Genomic DNA, 18,372 nt, shown 5'->3' with positions numbered 1-18,372 from the left:
GTTCATGCTCCACTGAGTGAACTTTTGTTCTATATTGAACTTTTACTATGGTGTATGTGCAAGCTAGTTTATGGTGCAATCAGCTGCACTTGTGCTTTGGTTGGCATGGCAACAAACCTGCCTCGTTTTGTACAAGCCATTGAAATAAATGGGTTTCATAGCACATCGCTTTCCGCATGTGATGTGAAAGCCACTTCAGACTTCGCATTGACTATGGCCTGAGGGAGAGTGAAACCAGTGTTTTTTTCTGGCTTGTATTTTCAGCTGCATTTCTCTTCCAGTTGGAAAACAAAAAGCCAGTTTCAGTCGATATTTTAGGTGGACGAAAATTCAGTGCATCCCTAATGTATATGCATATATGAATCTATATATTAAAGCATTAAAATGTTCACGTATTTGGACTTACACATTTCAGTAGTTTTATCTCGTCCAGTGCAGTCTCAGTGTAGTGCTGGGCACTTTTAACCACTTTCAGTGCCACAAACCGTTTCCGTCTAAAGACAAGCGTCATATATTGTTATTATACATACAGACAGCAAAACAGCATGTTTGGATGACAATACATACACAACTATCTGCTTGACAGTCTATAATCTGACAATAGCTTACATCTCAATATTTAGAGACTGTGCACCTAGTTCCAGCAGTTTAATCTCAGGGATTAGGATTCATGTAGATCCCATCTAAGCATGCAAAACACTTACTGTAGATCCCAGCACAGCCATACAGTGGAGAAATGACCCCATCCCAGTTTCCTGACAACGTGATATCTGCCATTAAACAAGTCTCCGATCTTCACTGGATAATACCCTCCTGTAGAAAATAAAAACACTGTTAACACACATTCAACAAACATTAATAAAACAAATAACAGCTATTTTACAAAAGCTTCAAATGTGGTTCATAATGTGGTCTCACGGTTCGGTTCGGTTATGATTATCATGCCTTCGATTCGGTTCAATTCGATATCTCGGTGCATTGACGATGCTTTCTATATACAGTGTTCTATTTTAGGGGGGAGGCTATAACAAGCTGTCTGTATAAACACACAGAGACACAGCACCACACTGTCTCTCATTCAAACACACACAAACATAGACAGCACCAAACACACACACACACACACACACACACACACACACACACACACACACACACACACACACACACACACACACACACACACACACACACACACACACACACACACACTTAAGCCCTTGCAACAGGGAGAGCTCGCGCTGAGCGGAGCAGAAAAACGAAAAATAAATAAATAAATAAAATAACGAAAAATAGAAGCACTTTTCTCATACTGAGAGCTCCTCTCAGCGCGAGCTCTCCCAGCTAAACACATATTGCGAGGGCTTAAACGGAGCAGTGCTCGTAATGTCGAGCGAAAAAGAAAGACAGCTGTGAAACATAACCAGCTTGTCTTTTTGTAGGAAACACACTTTAGATCTTTTTAGGGTAAGAGGTTTTTGAGTTATTGCCGTCTATAACTGAATGTGTGTCAGGAATAATATCGAAAACAAAACCAACTGAACCTCGCTCATTTCTGGCGCGCCCCTGGATATACAGCGCCCGTAGCATTTGCCTATGGTGCCTATGCCACGGGCCGGCCCTGAGTTGGCTGTGTTGTAAATACTCGCGCTCACCTTCCTCGCGACAGAGCGCATAGCAGATAAACGACGTCCGTACATAATAACCGGTTATGATTATTACTGAACCGATACCGAATTGTCCGCGTCTGCATCGCGGTGCACCGAAGAAACAATTAATTTTGACACCCCTAGTACAAATAGTGCAAAAAGTCTTTAGTTTCAATAAGTGAAGCTGTTTTTGACCAGCGTTACTATTACTAAGTAAAAATAAAACTTTTAAAAACACTTTTATAATCAAATATGTAATATAAATATTATAGGAATAACTTAGACTAAGTGTAAACATAAACTATTGCCTGGGCAACTATATGAAAATTAGTAACATTACTAAATGGAAATAAATACATAACATTAAATGAATATTAGTATTAACTAGTAAATCGGTATCTATATTTATTGACCGAACACCATTGCCAATATCGATAAAAAAAAAGATTTGGTGTGTAGTTTTGGTATGAAGCGGTATAGTTTTGTTAAAATGTGGCTGCTGAGCTCATGCCTTGAAAACATTGCTAATAAGTTTGGAGTGTCAGTTTGTCATTTCCAATGGAGCATCCTGGTTGAAAACATCTCAACTTTTACGAATACCACAAGCGCACAGTAATTCATCTAAGTAGAACTAACAAATCTGCTTCCCACTTTGTATGGAACATACACGTTTCAGAAATAACGGCAGACTAATTACCTCAGACAATCACCGTCCACCCAAACACTGCAGTGCTTTTTACCTTTCTCCATAAACTTTTAAAACCGCAGCAATGGTTTGTTCATTTGTCATCCTCTGAGAAAACTCTTGATGGCCACCTAGTTATGAGAGATGCCAGGTGAGTGCGAGCAAAGTCCATTGTAAACGGTCAAGGAATCCACGCGCACGCTGGTCACTTCAGGTCAGAATAAAAACACATGCTAAAATGAGTGCCAAAAATTGTAAATAAAAAAGCATGTAAGGATGTCACCAGAATGGCTTTCTGGTTTCTTTTTTTGTGCATCCCAGCCACTAGCTCTGAAAGAGTTTTTTGGCATAGAGGGCAATGTAGTCATTCAACTTCACAATTTGTAGCTTTGCAAAATGTATATAAATAAAGATGGTCCAATTCTTTACTTAAAGGCTCAGATTTCATTATAATTATTTGTGTTGTTGACAGAGTTTAAGGTTTACCGTATCGTTATTATTCACACTTTAAAGTTTGCTTTAATTGTTCAGGATTTACACTTTACCAAGTTTAAGAATCTCTTTAACACTTAAGTTTATTTTATTATAAAGAGATCAGATATTTTGTTTAAATATTTTTGTTTTTGATTATTAAAACTATTTGCTTTAGGATTGTTGGTAAATTAAAATCAAGTTGTTAAATAAAAAAATCCTAATATTCCTAAATATATTGTTAAAAAATATTCAATATTTATCGATATCGAATGATATGAAACATGATATCATGATATTATTTTTTCCAAAATCGCCCAGCACTAGTATCAACTAACTCTTTGTAATGCACTAAAAAACTCATTGGAAAAACCCTGGAGTGTTACTGGAGGGTTATTTCAAGAGTTTTGAAATTTTATGATTTTAAAAAATGTTGTATATTGTAGTCAGTTTCATTGAAAATAGATTATAGGATAAAGATGAAAAAAATCAAATTCTTAAACTGAAAGCTACTTCAAAACATTAATAAAAACTATAAAAGCTAAAATAGCATTGAAATAAGACTGCTTTACATCAACACCAGATATACATTTTTGTTACAACAAGCAGATTTTTTGGGTTGCGCCAATAATGTTACAAATAAAAATAGAAACTAATCAAATGAGATTAAGTGCATTTCATTCATAAAGTACTTAATTCACTGGATTATCATAAGCAGGCATTATCACCGGGCTGTTTAGCATTTATTTTCTCCAGTAAAAATTCTAATGATGCAACATCTGGTGGTTGACATCTTGTGTAAAAATCCATTCATACATTCCTTCATTCATTCATTTTCCTTTGGCTTAGTCCCTAATTTATCAGAGGTTACCACAGCAGAATGAACCGTCAACTATTCCAGCATATGTTTTACACAGTGGATGCCCTTCCAGCCGCAACCCAGTACTGGGAAACACCCACACACTCACATTCACACACTCACTCGCTAAATATTAGCTCAAAATTGATTACCTTTACAGTAATCTGACGGATTCTCCTGCTCCTCATCATCTGACCCGAGTAATTCTGCTGGGGGCGGGGAAAAGTCCGGCGGGGGCGGGCTTAGAGCTTGTGGTGGTGTCGGCTGATTGGACGGAGCCTGTGGAGTAGGAGGGGTCGAAGAGAGAATGGAAGGCAGGCCCAGTGAAGGTGCTATAGGTGTTGAAGGGGTTTCTGGAGACGAGACGACGACAGGTGAAGGAACCACTGTGATGGGAATGGAGTGTGGGATGGGGGCAGGAGGCTGCAGGTCTGGGGGACTTTGGGAGAGGTTTAATGGGGGCGTTGGGGACGACTCTGGAGGGGTGGCGGATCTGTGGATGGTGAGGATGTGGCACAGTTCATCTGAGGAGGGGATTTGGGGTCTGGTGGGCAATTAAGAGAAAAAAAAATGTTTTAATACATCATATGGTGGCTGACTTGACATAGTTTCACTCAAAGCACATATTCTTTGACCATCTGTGTAATCGGAAACATCAATTCACCATCTTAATATAAAGCCACAGAGTGTCTAAGTCTATCTAGCTTATATTTAATGGCTAATAAGTACATTTTACATGGGTTATCAAAAGTGGTTAACCAATACGGCTAGTTTTTTTCCCCCTGAAGCTAATCTACAGAGAAAGGTGACCAATATAATATTATATAAACATTATGCACTGTAATGCACAAAAACATTTATGCTATTGTCCAAATGTCTTGCTGACAACTGGGCAAGTCCTAGTTTGTTTGTTATTGAAGGACATAATGCAATCAATTATATTAAGACAATATTTTGGTATAAAAACTATTGTTTCATTGTCATACAGAAATACAGAAAAGAATATCCCTAAAAATAACCCGCGATAGGGGAAATTTGAAGTAGTCAGCTTAATTTTTTACAATTATTGTAGATGTTTTAAGGCTGTAAAACCCCTCACTACAAACTTTTCTCAGACAGACATTAACATTTGCACACTTTCCTCTCTTTTTTAAACAGGGTTTCTGCAGATTCCACAGAGTTAAATGTAACACTTTTTAAGACACTTTTAAGACCATTTTGAATGACATTTTAGACCCCTTAAGGGCTGAGATAAGGGTTATTTACCCTATTAAAAAATATTATAATTTAGTACATTTAATAATACAATAATAATAATAAAAAATAAAAATATTTTAGATTTTATTTCTTAGCTAAATATTTTAGTATTGTGTAAAAATAAGTAAGCTCTACTAGTATCCATACACTTTATATTAAATAATATAATAACACTTTATATAAATAATAAAAAAATGAACAAATGTTTTATAAGTTTTAAAAAACTATAATAAACTAAATCTATGCACAACAATCTGTCCAGGTTGATGTCCTCAGCAGCAAATACATGGACAACTACTAAAACAAATGTCACTGTAAGGGAAATAATTAAACCATTATGACAAATAGAGTTTGAAATGACCATTCAAATAAAAAGTTGAAAGTTTTATTGGATGATTGTTGGTGATTGTGTGGTTTTTGGCCAGATTGGGTAGTTATATTTGAACAAAGGAAAATTAAGACCTGTTAAAAAAAACATTTAAGACCCACAACACAATATTTCAGTAAATTAAAGACATTTTAAGTATCAAATATAAGACATTTTAAGAACCTGCAGAAACCCTGTTAAAACTCTCAAAGTTCAAACGTTGGTAGAAAAAATAAGTGTAGTATTATAGAATGAAACCTAAGATCAAAGCCTGTTGTCAGGCGGAAACATTTATCGCTTTTTAGCTTTTGTAAAGATAATGTTGGCATCCAGCATAAAGTTCTTTTTCTTGCAATCACTGATCCACAAAACTAAAGCAGACTCCTTAAGGGAATCACCGGATGCGCCACACACGACAGTTGGAGGTAACACATACCGGACGAGCACATTCGCATGTTATTTAAAATGAAATTATTCAGATGGCGCTCTCTTGCGTGGCAGAAATATACACAGTTTCTTGAGTTGTAGCTGGGCATCACAGACAGCCACCGCGCCTTGCAGTGCCAGTGTGCGTACCCTAACATAACCTATCTTTACAATTCTAAAATGCATGGCGCTGTATGGTGCGGTGCATCTGGTGTGCGACCCCCTTTACAATAGTCTTGCTGCAGACAGTTACAACCCTTTTCTGCATGTTAGAATTCACACTGCTAGCAAAAGTAGATTTATGTTGATTTGGCAAGTGAAACACATTCTGTACTGTACAGGAGACAAGGTGAAGATTGATTGACATTAATCTACAGCCAATTAGGACGGAGAACACAATGTGCTGTCAAAAAAAAAGCACAACAAATTGCTCTAAAAAAATTAGCGAAACTGCGAGGCCCCTAAAATTGAACCGCTGTACATACAGTAAAAAAGACATAACCCAAAACATTCACATTATAATTACATTTTTTTCTCCTTTACAAATTATTAGGAATTTTATTTATTAAGATCTATTATGTGGCACATAACAAACATCATTAAATACAAAATATATATTAGAGCCATATTTTCTGCAATGAGTGAGAAAATATGTAAATTCTCATCTGAAGCAATACATTTTGTCATTTTACTAAAAACCTTTTTTTGTTATTGCTAATAACACGTCTGACTGACATCTGGAAATACAAAATTCTCTTTTTATATTTCTGCAATTAAACTGTATTTATTTGAATCAATATTTAATTGAACTGACGTACATTAAACATTCTCCTTTCACTCATACAGACTGAACTCTGTACATTATACTGACATCACATAAATAATCATATTTACACAATATTTCCTCAAACTACCACACTTTTAAAAGCATTACTTCGAGGCTGATTTATTATCACAGTTATCAATCAAAACATTGTCTGTTTAATCAGGTCCATCAATAGAATTGTATAAAAATGCATTGATTTAAGATTATAATACTGTTAATTCCTTTCAGTGCACAACAACTTAAACTGTATATGTCATGCTGACGATATAAATATAATGCCTTCTTAGAATATGACACTAAGAGCACGTGATATTCATGTAGGGGAATCACGTAGACATCTGCTCCACACATCCTCACGTTTCTCTGGCCTACTTCTGAAATTCTGTATCGCAATAGGGTTGTGCGATATGACAACAATCTCATATCACAAAATAATACATCTGAAATCCTGAAAACGATATATATATCCCAATATAGTGCAATTTCTGTAAATTCAATAAATGAATAATTCATATATATTGACAACATGTAAAGGCTATTTTTTTTATATTTTAAGTATATAATCAGAAATGTATTAATTCATATGTGATCATATTTCTCACTTCAGGGCAAATGTTTGATTAAAATGTAGTTAAATATAAAATAAATATGAAGTAATTATAAAACTCTTTTCAAAAACTAATGATTACAGGTCAAGCCTAAAAATAAAAATCGCTAAATAAAATGCAAAATGTAAACATTGCAACTCTCATGATGCTGTTATTCATGTTTGGTGTAAAACATTGCGCTCAAATAAAATATGACATGTAATTACAGACCTTTTATTTTGTCAATAACAGGGGTGCGCAAACTCGGTCCTGGAGGGCCGGTGTCCTGCAGAGTTTAGCTCCAACCCAAATCAGACAGACCCTAATCAAGCTCTTATGCCTCGGTTACCAGGGTGCGAATTAAAGGGGGGTTTGGGGGGCTCTGACCACCCTAATTAACCCTTGATCCCCCTGAAGAACAAGATGTGTGGGGGGTCTGTCGTTTAATAGTTAAGAAATAGTTTGCTCTGATCTGTGTCTTAAATAATATTACTAATTAAAATAATAGATAACGTAAATGTACATTTGACCACCCATTTAATGGTTCATACTATTATGAATGCATGTTTGCGCTAATAATATTCATTTACCTGGCAAATCTAGACAGTGTAAGAGTTCGCAAAACATGTTTCTTGTAAAATAAGGGTTTGTACTGTATTCATTTATTCATTTTCTTTTGGCTTAGTACCTTTATTAATCAGGGGTCGCCACAACGGAATGAACCGCAGGTTTGTACTGTTGGTGTCTATAAAACTAATGCATAGTTTGTATTTTATTACACACTTGCTCACACAGAAGTTAAACAGTAACATACAAATGTGGGCAGTCTTTCATGGTCATCCATTAATAGGTGCAGAAATGCAAACTTGTCAAAATTCTGTTATAAAGCGCTGTGAAAAGAGGCGGGATTAAACAAGATGATTAGGCATTTTTAAAAGTGAGCGATTAGTCCATATTTTACATTTCTGTCCATAGAGGTCATGTTTGCATAAAACCAACTCATGCGATTTCGCAGGTCAGAGTTCACCAAGCTCGAACATTGCAATGCAGCGAACTGCGAAACTTGCAGCATGAGCTTGTGTTTCTGGTCTGACGCATTGGTGTGCATATGAATGGAAGTCTCTGCGGAAAGATGTCCAGTGTGACTGTGGCATTACTTGGTTTTCTGGAAACAACTTTGCAGCTGTGTTGAGACAAGTTGATGTTAAAATCTGCAGGGCACCAGCCCTCCAGGACCGAGTTTGGACACCCCTGCTCTATACAATATATATCATCATATTGCAAAGCTCAATTTCGCAGTAATACCAATGCAGTTTAATCCTTTGCATTATTACTTTTTAATTTTGTATTGAAATTTAGTGTCTGCCAAAATGTAGCCTAGTTGTGACTTAAAGAGACACTTTGTTACAACTTATGCATTATAAAGTATTGTTGTTTTGCATTATTGGACGTCGTTTAAAAGTAACGCTGTGTTCCAACTAAATATTTACAGCAGCCAACAGTTTTTGTGTTGTACTGAAATTCAGTGTCTGACATTAATAATTAGCCAAAAAAAGTGTAGTTCAGATGACACCTGTGCGCAATCTAACACCAAAAAAAAAAACATATTTACAAAATAATTCCTTAAAGTAACACTTTTTTTCAGACTGATTGATTAGCACAACACAATCTCTCAAAACGTTGTCTGATTAATGAGGTACATCAAAAGAATTATTTAAAAGCATTAAGCCTACATAGTTTTTTAAAAATTATAATATTGTTCATTAATTTCAGTGCACAACAACTTAAACTGTATATGTCATGCTGACGATATAAATATAATGCCTTCTTAAAATATGATACTAAGAGAATGTGATAATTATGTAGAGGAAATAAACAACAGAGCGTAATATGAGATGATAGACTTTTTATTTTGTCCATACTATACATTTTGTCATTTTGCACAGCCCTATATCATTGTTGTTATACTTTAATCACGTGCATTTTTCCCTAGGTTGTTTCATGTTGTACTGAAATTTCATGTGCCAAACTAATAATTACCCCAAAAAAATTTATTTTGGACAATACCTGTGCACAATTTGTGTTTACTATCCACAACACGCATACATGCAGTATGTACCTGGTGTGTGTTGTTCAGATTTTTCAAAATTCCAACTTTCTCACATTTTGATACCACAAAATTAATGATAGAGCATAATATTAAACGGTAAACTTTTTATTTTGCTCATGTGATATATATTGTATTTAATTTAATTAAATTTAATACTAATGCAGTTAAATCACTTGCATTTTAATATAAATATAATGCCTTCTTAGAATATGATACAAAGAGAACGTGATAATTATGCAGGGGAAATAAACAATAGAGCGTAATATGAGATGATACTTTTTATTTTGTCCATACTATATATATATATATATATATATATATATATATATATATATATATATATATATATATATATATATATATATATATATATAGTAATATTGCAAAGCTCTATATCAATGTTATATTTTAATCATCTACACAACACACATACATGCAGTATGTACCTGATGTGTATTGTATGTACCTGATCTTTTTTCCAAGGATGTGTTAAAATAGGCTCCACGTGCATGGACCAGGAGGGAGGGCCATGAGTCAATATGCTTATCTGGAGAAGTGACTCCCATGGCCACCCTCCTATATATTTTTAGCAGCATCTCACAGAGCAGAAACCCAGATCTCGATTTTGCCCAGTTGAACACACACACACACTCACCCCAGCTCCAAACTAGAGATCTCCACTGCCGCTGTTACTGCTGCTTTGCGGTGCTTCTTGTTTTTCTTCTTCTGCTTTTTGCCGTGGCTGTTCTGGGGAAGGTTGTTATCACTGCTGGATACTGCCATGCATCAGAGAGAAGAATATCACATAACATAATATATATTAGACATGCTGTTATGGACGCCCCACCCCCAATTCACTACATATGAGGGCAAACCACTAGCATGAATTGAAAATATCGAGAATTTCACATCGACAATAGGCTATATGACTTCATTAATCAATAATCAAACGAATGATTCAAACGAAAGGAATAATCTGTGCATATTCAAACATTAGATCCTCTAAACGTGCTCGCGCTTAGCTTTACCGCTAGCACAAGCTTCGGTCATCACAACAAGCGTCATATTATCCCTCGAACAAGCCGACATTGTTGCATTCATCATCAACACACATAATACATCCACAGGAATTAACGTGATACTGCTTGTTTGGCTGTTTTTTAGTAAAAACATTCTCACCGTTCATCGATATCATCGGGACAGCTGTCACCTCACGCACATTCGCCTCAGTTGGTTCTGAGCATGCGCACTGAGGCTCAGCGCTGTATTGACAGCAGCTCGTGCGGTTGAAATGGGACCGACTGCACGAGGACATTTGGACATCAGAGGCCGCCACTACTGTGAGTAAATATCCTCATTGGTAAACTCTAATAATATGCACACCAAATCAGCTTATTTATGCTATATTTAGCTACTTTATTTTCTCAACGTCGTACTGACATTATTGAACATCCAAAAAACATAGCAATTTTCCAACCGCAGGGATTTATACAGCGAGAAGATACTTCATAAGATACATTTTTTAACTTCCATATTCAATTATAGTTTTATCGAGTTTTTTATAGGGAGTTTTTTCTCCTAATCTTAAGAAAATAGGCTATTTATAATATAAGATATAGGCTACAATAATTTTCATAAAATTGTAAACACACTTTGTATTGCAACTATAAAAAAATCATTAAAAACATGTAATTCATCTTTATTTCTATAGAATTTTTACAATGTAGATTGTGTCAAAGCAGCTTAAAAATAGAAGTTCTGGTAAATTGAAATAGTGTCAGTCCAGTTTTTAGAGCTGAAGTTTAGTTTAGTTCAGTTCAGTGCAGTTTAATTTTACTGCTGAAAGTCCAAACACTGAAAAGCAAATCCATCGATGCGCAGCTCCACAAGTCCCAAACCAAGCAAGGTAGTGACGACAGTGGTGAGGAACAAACTTCTCCAATTGACGAAAGTGAAGGAAAAAGGGGAAAAAAACACTTGTAAGATTGAACTCTCCTCAGCATTGACCTTTTTCACTTTATTTTCTACAAAAGTGTTTACTTTAAATAAGTAAATTATAACTTATTTCTACTGTGTTTAGCTACACGTAATCGGGAAAGACCTAAACTCCACTGACAAAGGTCCAATATTTGTCCTATTTATTCCATGATAAGTTGTCAAAATAACCCATCGAAAAGGCTTTAAGAACAAGCGAAACTTTCACTGTATTGTTGTTATAGAGAAAACAATTCATAAGCAACTTTTATTCTAACTCTTGGACCTTATTCTTGAAAAAAAGTTGTGAAGAGCCAAAAGTGGTCCATATTAATACTTATTAGGTTATTGTTGTTATCCATGAATTTTCAAATGTACTTTTTTTACGAGAACCTAGAAAAATCGTGAAGCTCTACATTATTATTGTTATGGTTTTTTGATTTTTATTCAAATGGCCAAATTCTGAAACTGAGGAAAATTTTATGTGTTGGCCAGTTTTTTATTAGCCCAATAAATGACAATAGGCCACAGTTTTAAATGTAAAACTTTAACAGATTGTTATTTTTCTCCAGCCTCTGGTGCTACACTGCAGAAGACGTTTGGCCAGAGGAGAAATTAGCCGTGCCCAACTGAGCCTGGTTTCTCTCGAGGTTTTTAAATTCTTCACTTTCTCATATCAAGGTTTTTATTGTTAACTAAAAATAGCTTAACCATTAAAAATGCATTGCATGAACTATTAAATAATAATATTTTGGCTAATTGCAAATGCAACATTTAACTAATAAAAACTACACTGTCAAAAATGCTGGGTTCCACACAGTTTATTCATGCTGTCTCAACACAAGTCGATTAAGTTAACCAATTTGTTTTTACAAATTTAAGTGGATTTAACTTAAAACAATTAAGTTGTCCCATTTCGGCTCATTTTAAATAATTTAAACAAGCAGCAAAAGTTCTTTTTTGAGTTTATACAGGCATAAAAAACTAATTAAACAGCATACTAAAATGATAAATTAACCCTTATGTACTGTTAGGGATGTTTTAATCCACTCTGAAATGATTTTGTGTCTATATTTTGCACATAAACTGTTCTGTGTTTTGGCTAGCAGAATGATTTTTGCTGACAAATCTTTTGACAGACATTGTGAAAAAAATGCTTTAAATTTTATTTAATTTTTTTAAAAACTCAACAATACTCTCCAGGCAAATTTACTACCCTTTTGCTATGTTCAGGATAAAAACATCCACTAAATTAAACTACTGTAAGAATGCATCAGATAAATATTTTTAACATTTGTTTTTGCATAAATCTGTTAATCAACCTCAGTCCTGATCAAAACTACTAAATTGTTTAGAAAATACATCATTTTATGTGTTTTTTCACCAAAACAGTGACATCATTTATTAATTTGTGTATTAAAGAGTTAAAATCCTGTAATTTTCTAAACAATTTAGTAGTTTTGATCAGGGCTGAGGTTGATTAACAGATTAATGCAAAAAATTGACAAAATGTTTATCTGATGCATTTTTACAGCAGTTTAATTCAGTAAAGTGTTTTCAGCTTAAACATAACAAAAAGGTCGTCAATTTGATTAGTGCACAAGGGTTAAATTAAATCAGAAAATATATAGGCCTAAATTCATACATAAAAACATTTTTTCAAAATGAATACAAAAATAAACTTATGTAACCAGCAGAAGCATGAAACTTTCTTAAAAATAAAAATCTGATTTTGAATTAAAAATTGATCCATTGTTATAAAATACTGTCAATTTTACTCATTTCAACATTTTGGCTCTCAAGCTCTCCTGAATGAAGACAGTAACTCTGCCCAAGTTGGAAAAAAAGTGAGCATGTCCTCTTCACAATATTTACAGGCACATATACACATTTATGGAAGTCAATGGGGCAAAAACATCCACCACCGGTAAAATATGGAGAGAAAAAAAAAAATCTAACAATCTATCAAAGCCAATGTTGTTACTAATCTTTCACATGCAAGACTGTGTTATAAGTAAAAAAGCCCACGACTATGGTTTATATTAAAAATACATCATTTTATGTGTTTTTTCACCAAATCAGTGACGTCATTTATAAATTTGCATATTAAAGAGTTCAAATCCTGTAATTTTCTAAACAATTTAGTAGTTTTGATCAGGACTGAGGTTGATTAACAGATTTATAAAAAATAATAATTTTGAAAAAAATACTTATCTGATGCAGTTTTACAGCAGTTTAATTCAGTGAATGTTTTCAGCTCGAACATAACAAAAGGGTAGTCAGTTAACAGTGTACAAGGGTTAAATTGAAAAAAGGAAATATATATACCTAAATTAAAATCAGCCATAGAAACTTAAATACATTTTTTTTAAATCCCGAAATGAGTACAAAAATAAACATATGTAACAAGCAGAAGCAAGATATTTGTCATTTCCTTTAAAAAAAATAAATAAAAAAAATTAATAAATAAAAAAGATTTTGAAACATCCATTGTTTTAAAATACTGTTCATTTTCTTTAGATATATAACATTCAAACCAGCAAGTTTTCATTGTTAAAATTATAGCTTTATTTGTTTCCAGATACAAATGATCCATTTCACTCATGTCAACATTTTGGCTCGCAATTTCTCCTGAATGGAGACAGTAACTCTGTCCAAGTTGTAGGAGAAAAAAAAAAGGAGCACGTCCCCTTCACAATATGTACAGGCACATATACACAATTGTTAGCAAACTATACACAATACAAATACAAAAAGAGTCTTTTACTGACTGGATTTCAGCTCTCTTTTAACCCCTCAACTTCATTAGAAAATTACCATACAGTATATTATTATTATTTTTTAAATTATTACCCCTGTATAAAAGTCGTGTAAAACTCGAGCGGGGCGCCAGGGCTCCATATACACCAGCAATTCTCTAAACAACAATCTGAATTGTTCATCAGCAAACATACAAAGCTGTATTTCACACCATTGGCAAAACAGTAAATCGCAAGACTGTACAAAAAGAAAGTTCTCTCAGAGAAAAGCCTACATAACAGGAGATTTGCTCATAAAATCTGAACATCATGTATGCAGAGCGCTACAATTACTCTCATGCACACACACACTTTGTACTCAGACGGTGTTTTTTATGAGAGACATGCACTCATAACGCAGTCCACCGAGTGAAGCTCTCATAAAGCACCCCAATCAGGAAATCCAATCAAATCTCAAGCATGCATCAGCCTATAATAATCAAAAAATACACAGAGAGGCCAAACACATTCAACGACAGGCTAACAAACATACACAGGAAAGAGCAAACTAATATGTTTCCCATTTTTAAAACACAACCCTGTGCATACATTAGTATGATAAAGCGGTAATAGCTGAAAATCGCAGAAATCAATGCAGAAGCAGGAAACATTTGAGATGTCACTGAATTTGTTATTGTCTTAAGTTCTATATACAACTTGTTTTAGCATATGACGGGCAGCTTCATGAGCAAACTCTGACATTACAGGATAAGCCAACATGTAAACACAAAGTGCTTTAAAATGAAATCAAGACATTAGGAAGGTTTAGGAAAACAAAAATAAAAAAACTCATCATTATTTTTATAATCAACATTAGATATTAAGCTTTCTGAAAAGTTTAGCAGGTTTTAGCTTAAAAGCGTTAAGAAAAATAATCTTGTTCTTCCTTTGAAATTAGTTTAATATTCTTAACCAATAGTGGCAGACATTTTATTTAAATTAATTCTGATAAATTTGAAAGAAAGCAATACCTGAAGTCATTTTTGCGTTTTATAAAAGTGCATCCTAATTTAATAATTTGTACACTGCCTGACAAGTCTCGTCGTCGATCTCAGTTGTAAGAGCAACAAATAATAACTTGACTTCTAGTTGATCATTTGGAAAAGTGTCAGAAGGTAGATTTTTCTATTGAATCATCTGTTGAACTGCATCCCAATCTTCACAAATAAAGCAGAAGACCTATTGGAAACCACATGGACCCAAGATTCTCACAGAAATCAGTCAAGTTTGGTGAAGGAAAATTCATGGTTTGGGGTTACATTAAGTATGGGGGCGTGCAAGAGATCTGCAGAGTGGATGGCAACATCAACAGCCTGAGATATCAAAACATTTGTGCTGCCCATTACATTACAAACCACTGGAGAGGCAAATTCTCCAGCAGGATAGCGCTCCTTCTCATACTTCAGCCTCCACATCAAAGTTCCTGAAAGCAAATAAGGTCAATATGATCCAGGATTGACCAGCCCTGTCACCAGACATGAACATTATTGATCATGTCTGAGGTAAGATGAAAGAGGAGGCATTCAAGATGAATCCAAAGAATCTTGATGAACTCTGGGAGTCCTGCAAGAACGCTTTCTTTGTCATACCAGATGACTTTATTAATACGTTATTTGAGTTATTGCAGAGATGTATGGAAGCAGTCCCCCAAGCTCATACGCAATATCAACTCTTTCTCCACTGCAGCATGACTTTATATTCTATACTGTACATTATTTCTGTTAAATGACAAGACTTTTGTCTAAATAAAGTCAGACCTTACTGTCCAATTAAATAATTCAAAATCAAGGCATGATCATATTTTATTTTGGTAAAATAAGCGTCATCTAGAAGCATTTGCCTTTCATATAAGCCACTTCTGATACCAAATGATCAACTAGAAGTCAAGTTAATATTTGTTGTTCCTAAAACTTGGATAGTCGACAAGACTTTTGTCAGGTTGTGTACTAAACAAGACCAAAAAAACTAAGAAACATTTTTGCAGTGGATTTAATGCTATTTAAATTACAATTTACACCATCCTCGTTTGTGAAATCACTGATCACAGGGGCAAAATACAAACGAATCGGGCTACAAAAAACAAAACAAAATTATTTATACTGAATCCATTGAAATAGGTGGCTGTAATCCTGAGACAAGCTGCAGTCTAAAAGCCCCGTATGATCTTTACAACTGGCAAACACAGTGCCAGAGTTCATCATCATCTTCATTTTGGCAAGTAATGTCAAGCATGTTTACTCAAAATTGGTAGACATTATAAAAAGTAACAAAGAAGGCACATTTGGCGGTCATGTATAAATAAGCGTTATTTACAATATAATAAGTTAGTTTCTATTCAGTGTCTGATGCACACAACTCTCAATCTTTTATTACCACTGGGAGCGTTTAAACGACGATGCTTTTCCGTCGACCTGTAATCCAATGACCCAAAGTGGCCCGGTTTTGTTTCTACATCTCCAAAGAAACTTGACGTCCCTGCAGCATTGCAATTTTATTTGACTCAGACGATTGAATCTTTGAGAATTGTGCTCTCTTGTGCTATTAAAGCAGGCATTAGGAAATCAATGCTGCGCGAGTGAGGGTGAAGCTCACAGATCCTGCAGGGATTTGAGTTATATTTCATGCCTAAATCAAATCAGCTAGTTCAGAACTTACACTGTGATTGGGAAAATGGCCCTTTTTGGATTATTAAAAGGATAGTTCAACCAAAAGTGACAATTTGCTGGTAATTTTCTCACCCTCAGGCCATCTGAGATTTTTTTTGTCTTCAGTAGGATATTAAACAAAGATTTGAAGCTAAAACTGTTGTCTTTTGTGATTCATTAAATGCACATGAATCACACAATATTAGAAATTACGTTAGCTTATCAGTTTTTACAAATTTATGCGGATTAAACATTAAACTATTATAGTGCTCAGCATAATTGAGTGCACCCCCATTTTGAAAATGTAGATTTATTTATCCATTTCTGTGAATATAGGCTATTTATTTTGGTGCATTTAAACAAAACAGATTTATTAAACAGATATATTTATTAAAATAATATTTTAGTCACGAAACATATTTAGGAATTGAAAGACAATAGAATTAAACTCAAGCAAAATATTGCAAAAACAAATTACAAGCTACAAAACTTCAACTAAAATTCACAAATTTTTGCTTCTTTTAATTTTTCCTCTTTTTTAAAAATTTGTATTTGATATTTTTCTATCACATATGAATTTGTCTGTATTAGTTTTTGGACTGTTATCGTAAGTATTTTTGTTAGATAAGCTCCAGATTTGTCTTCAGTACTGACTAATCTAATGTATATGCACAAATATAATACTGTAGAGCTTACCATTAAAAATGTGAATTTAACTAATAGATTTGTGTATATATGCAGAGCACTGTAAGCTGAAAATCTTAAAAAAGCTTTAAAAAAGCTGAAAATCTATTTTTTCACAGTGGAGAAAGTATTTTTTTTTTACCCAAACACAATAAAAGAACATATTTTTGAGCAGTGATCACAACACCGTGATATCGTGAAACCGTGATATATTTGTCCAAGGTAATCATACCGTCAAAATCTTATACTGGCCCATGCCTAATCATCAGAAGTCATGGGTATTAATTTGGTTTAACCTGTATGTGTTTTTTGACTCTCAAGTGTCCATAAAACTCATGTACATATCGGACAGCCTGAGGGTGAGTAAATTAACAGCAAACGTTAATATTTTGCACTGATTCAGCTCATTTATGACATAAATATACAGTTTGAACAAGCAGCAAAACTATTTCAGTGTACACTGCAAAAATGCTTTTCTTAGATTTTTGTCTGGTTTCTAGTCCAAATATCTAAAAATTCTTATATCAATAAACATTTTCTAGGCAAGCAAAACATTTTGTCTTGTTTTCAGAAATAATATGCCAATATTAAGTGAGTTTTTCCTTAAAACAAGCAAAATAGTTTTTCCTTTTGACAAGATTATTTTCCTTACCCTATTGGCAGATTATTCTGTTGTTTTAAGGAAAAACTCACTTAATTTTGGCACATTATTTCTGAAAACAATACTATATGTTTCGCTTGTCTAGAAAATTCATCTTGATTTAAGAATTTTTAGATATTTGGACTAGAAACAAGACAAAAAATCTAAGTGCGAAATTGATTTTTTAGCAGTGATACAAAGTTTAACTTAGTATTTTTAGTCAGCTGGTCTGATGTAAGTTTAGATGACTATAAAAGTTCCTTTGATTAAACTAAAACAAAATAGCCGTATTATTTTTAAATAAAACGTATAAATGTTGCTATCAATACTCAGTTTGTAACAGACCAATCTGTTTCATAAGAGCTCAATGTATCACCAGAAGTCATGGGTATTC

General features: G+C 34.0%; 1 protein-coding gene across 12 annotated transcripts in view; it reads right to left on the bottom strand.

The window, feature by feature from the left end:
* The window catches only part of srpk3 (SRSF protein kinase 3), a 46,119-nt gene extending 35,638 nt beyond the window's left edge, over positions 1 to 10,481 (bottom strand). For 11 of the 12 annotated variants that reach the window (XR_015497550.1, XR_015497551.1, XR_015497552.1 and 8 more), the window contains exons 1-5: positions 10,417 to 10,481; positions 9,893 to 10,013; positions 3,817 to 4,208; positions 705 to 813; positions 407 to 494 (exon numbers count right to left, since the gene is read on the bottom strand). Coding sequence is in view for 2 of the 12 variants with exons in the window: in XM_087264238.1 (XP_087120364.1) it covers positions 407 to 494; positions 705 to 813; positions 3,817 to 4,208; positions 9,893 to 10,013; positions 10,417 to 10,432 (726 nt within the window). In the remaining 10 variants the exon portion in view is untranslated. Of the gene's footprint in view, positions 1 to 406; positions 495 to 609; positions 814 to 3,816; positions 4,209 to 9,892; positions 10,014 to 10,416 lie in introns of all 12 variants that reach the window. The other variant, XM_087264240.1, reaches the window with a different exon arrangement.
* Positions 10,482 to 18,372: the final 7,891 nt, after the last annotated feature.

The sequence above is a fragment of the Danio rerio genome, chromosome 8 (assembly GCF_052040795.2).
Source record: "Danio rerio strain M-AB ecotype USA chromosome 8, GRCz13ab, whole genome shotgun sequence".
Taxonomy (NCBI): domain Eukaryota; kingdom Metazoa; phylum Chordata; class Actinopteri; order Cypriniformes; family Danionidae; genus Danio; species Danio rerio.
Note: the sequence above shows the minus strand (reverse complement) of the source record. Positions and strands in the feature narration are given on the sequence as shown.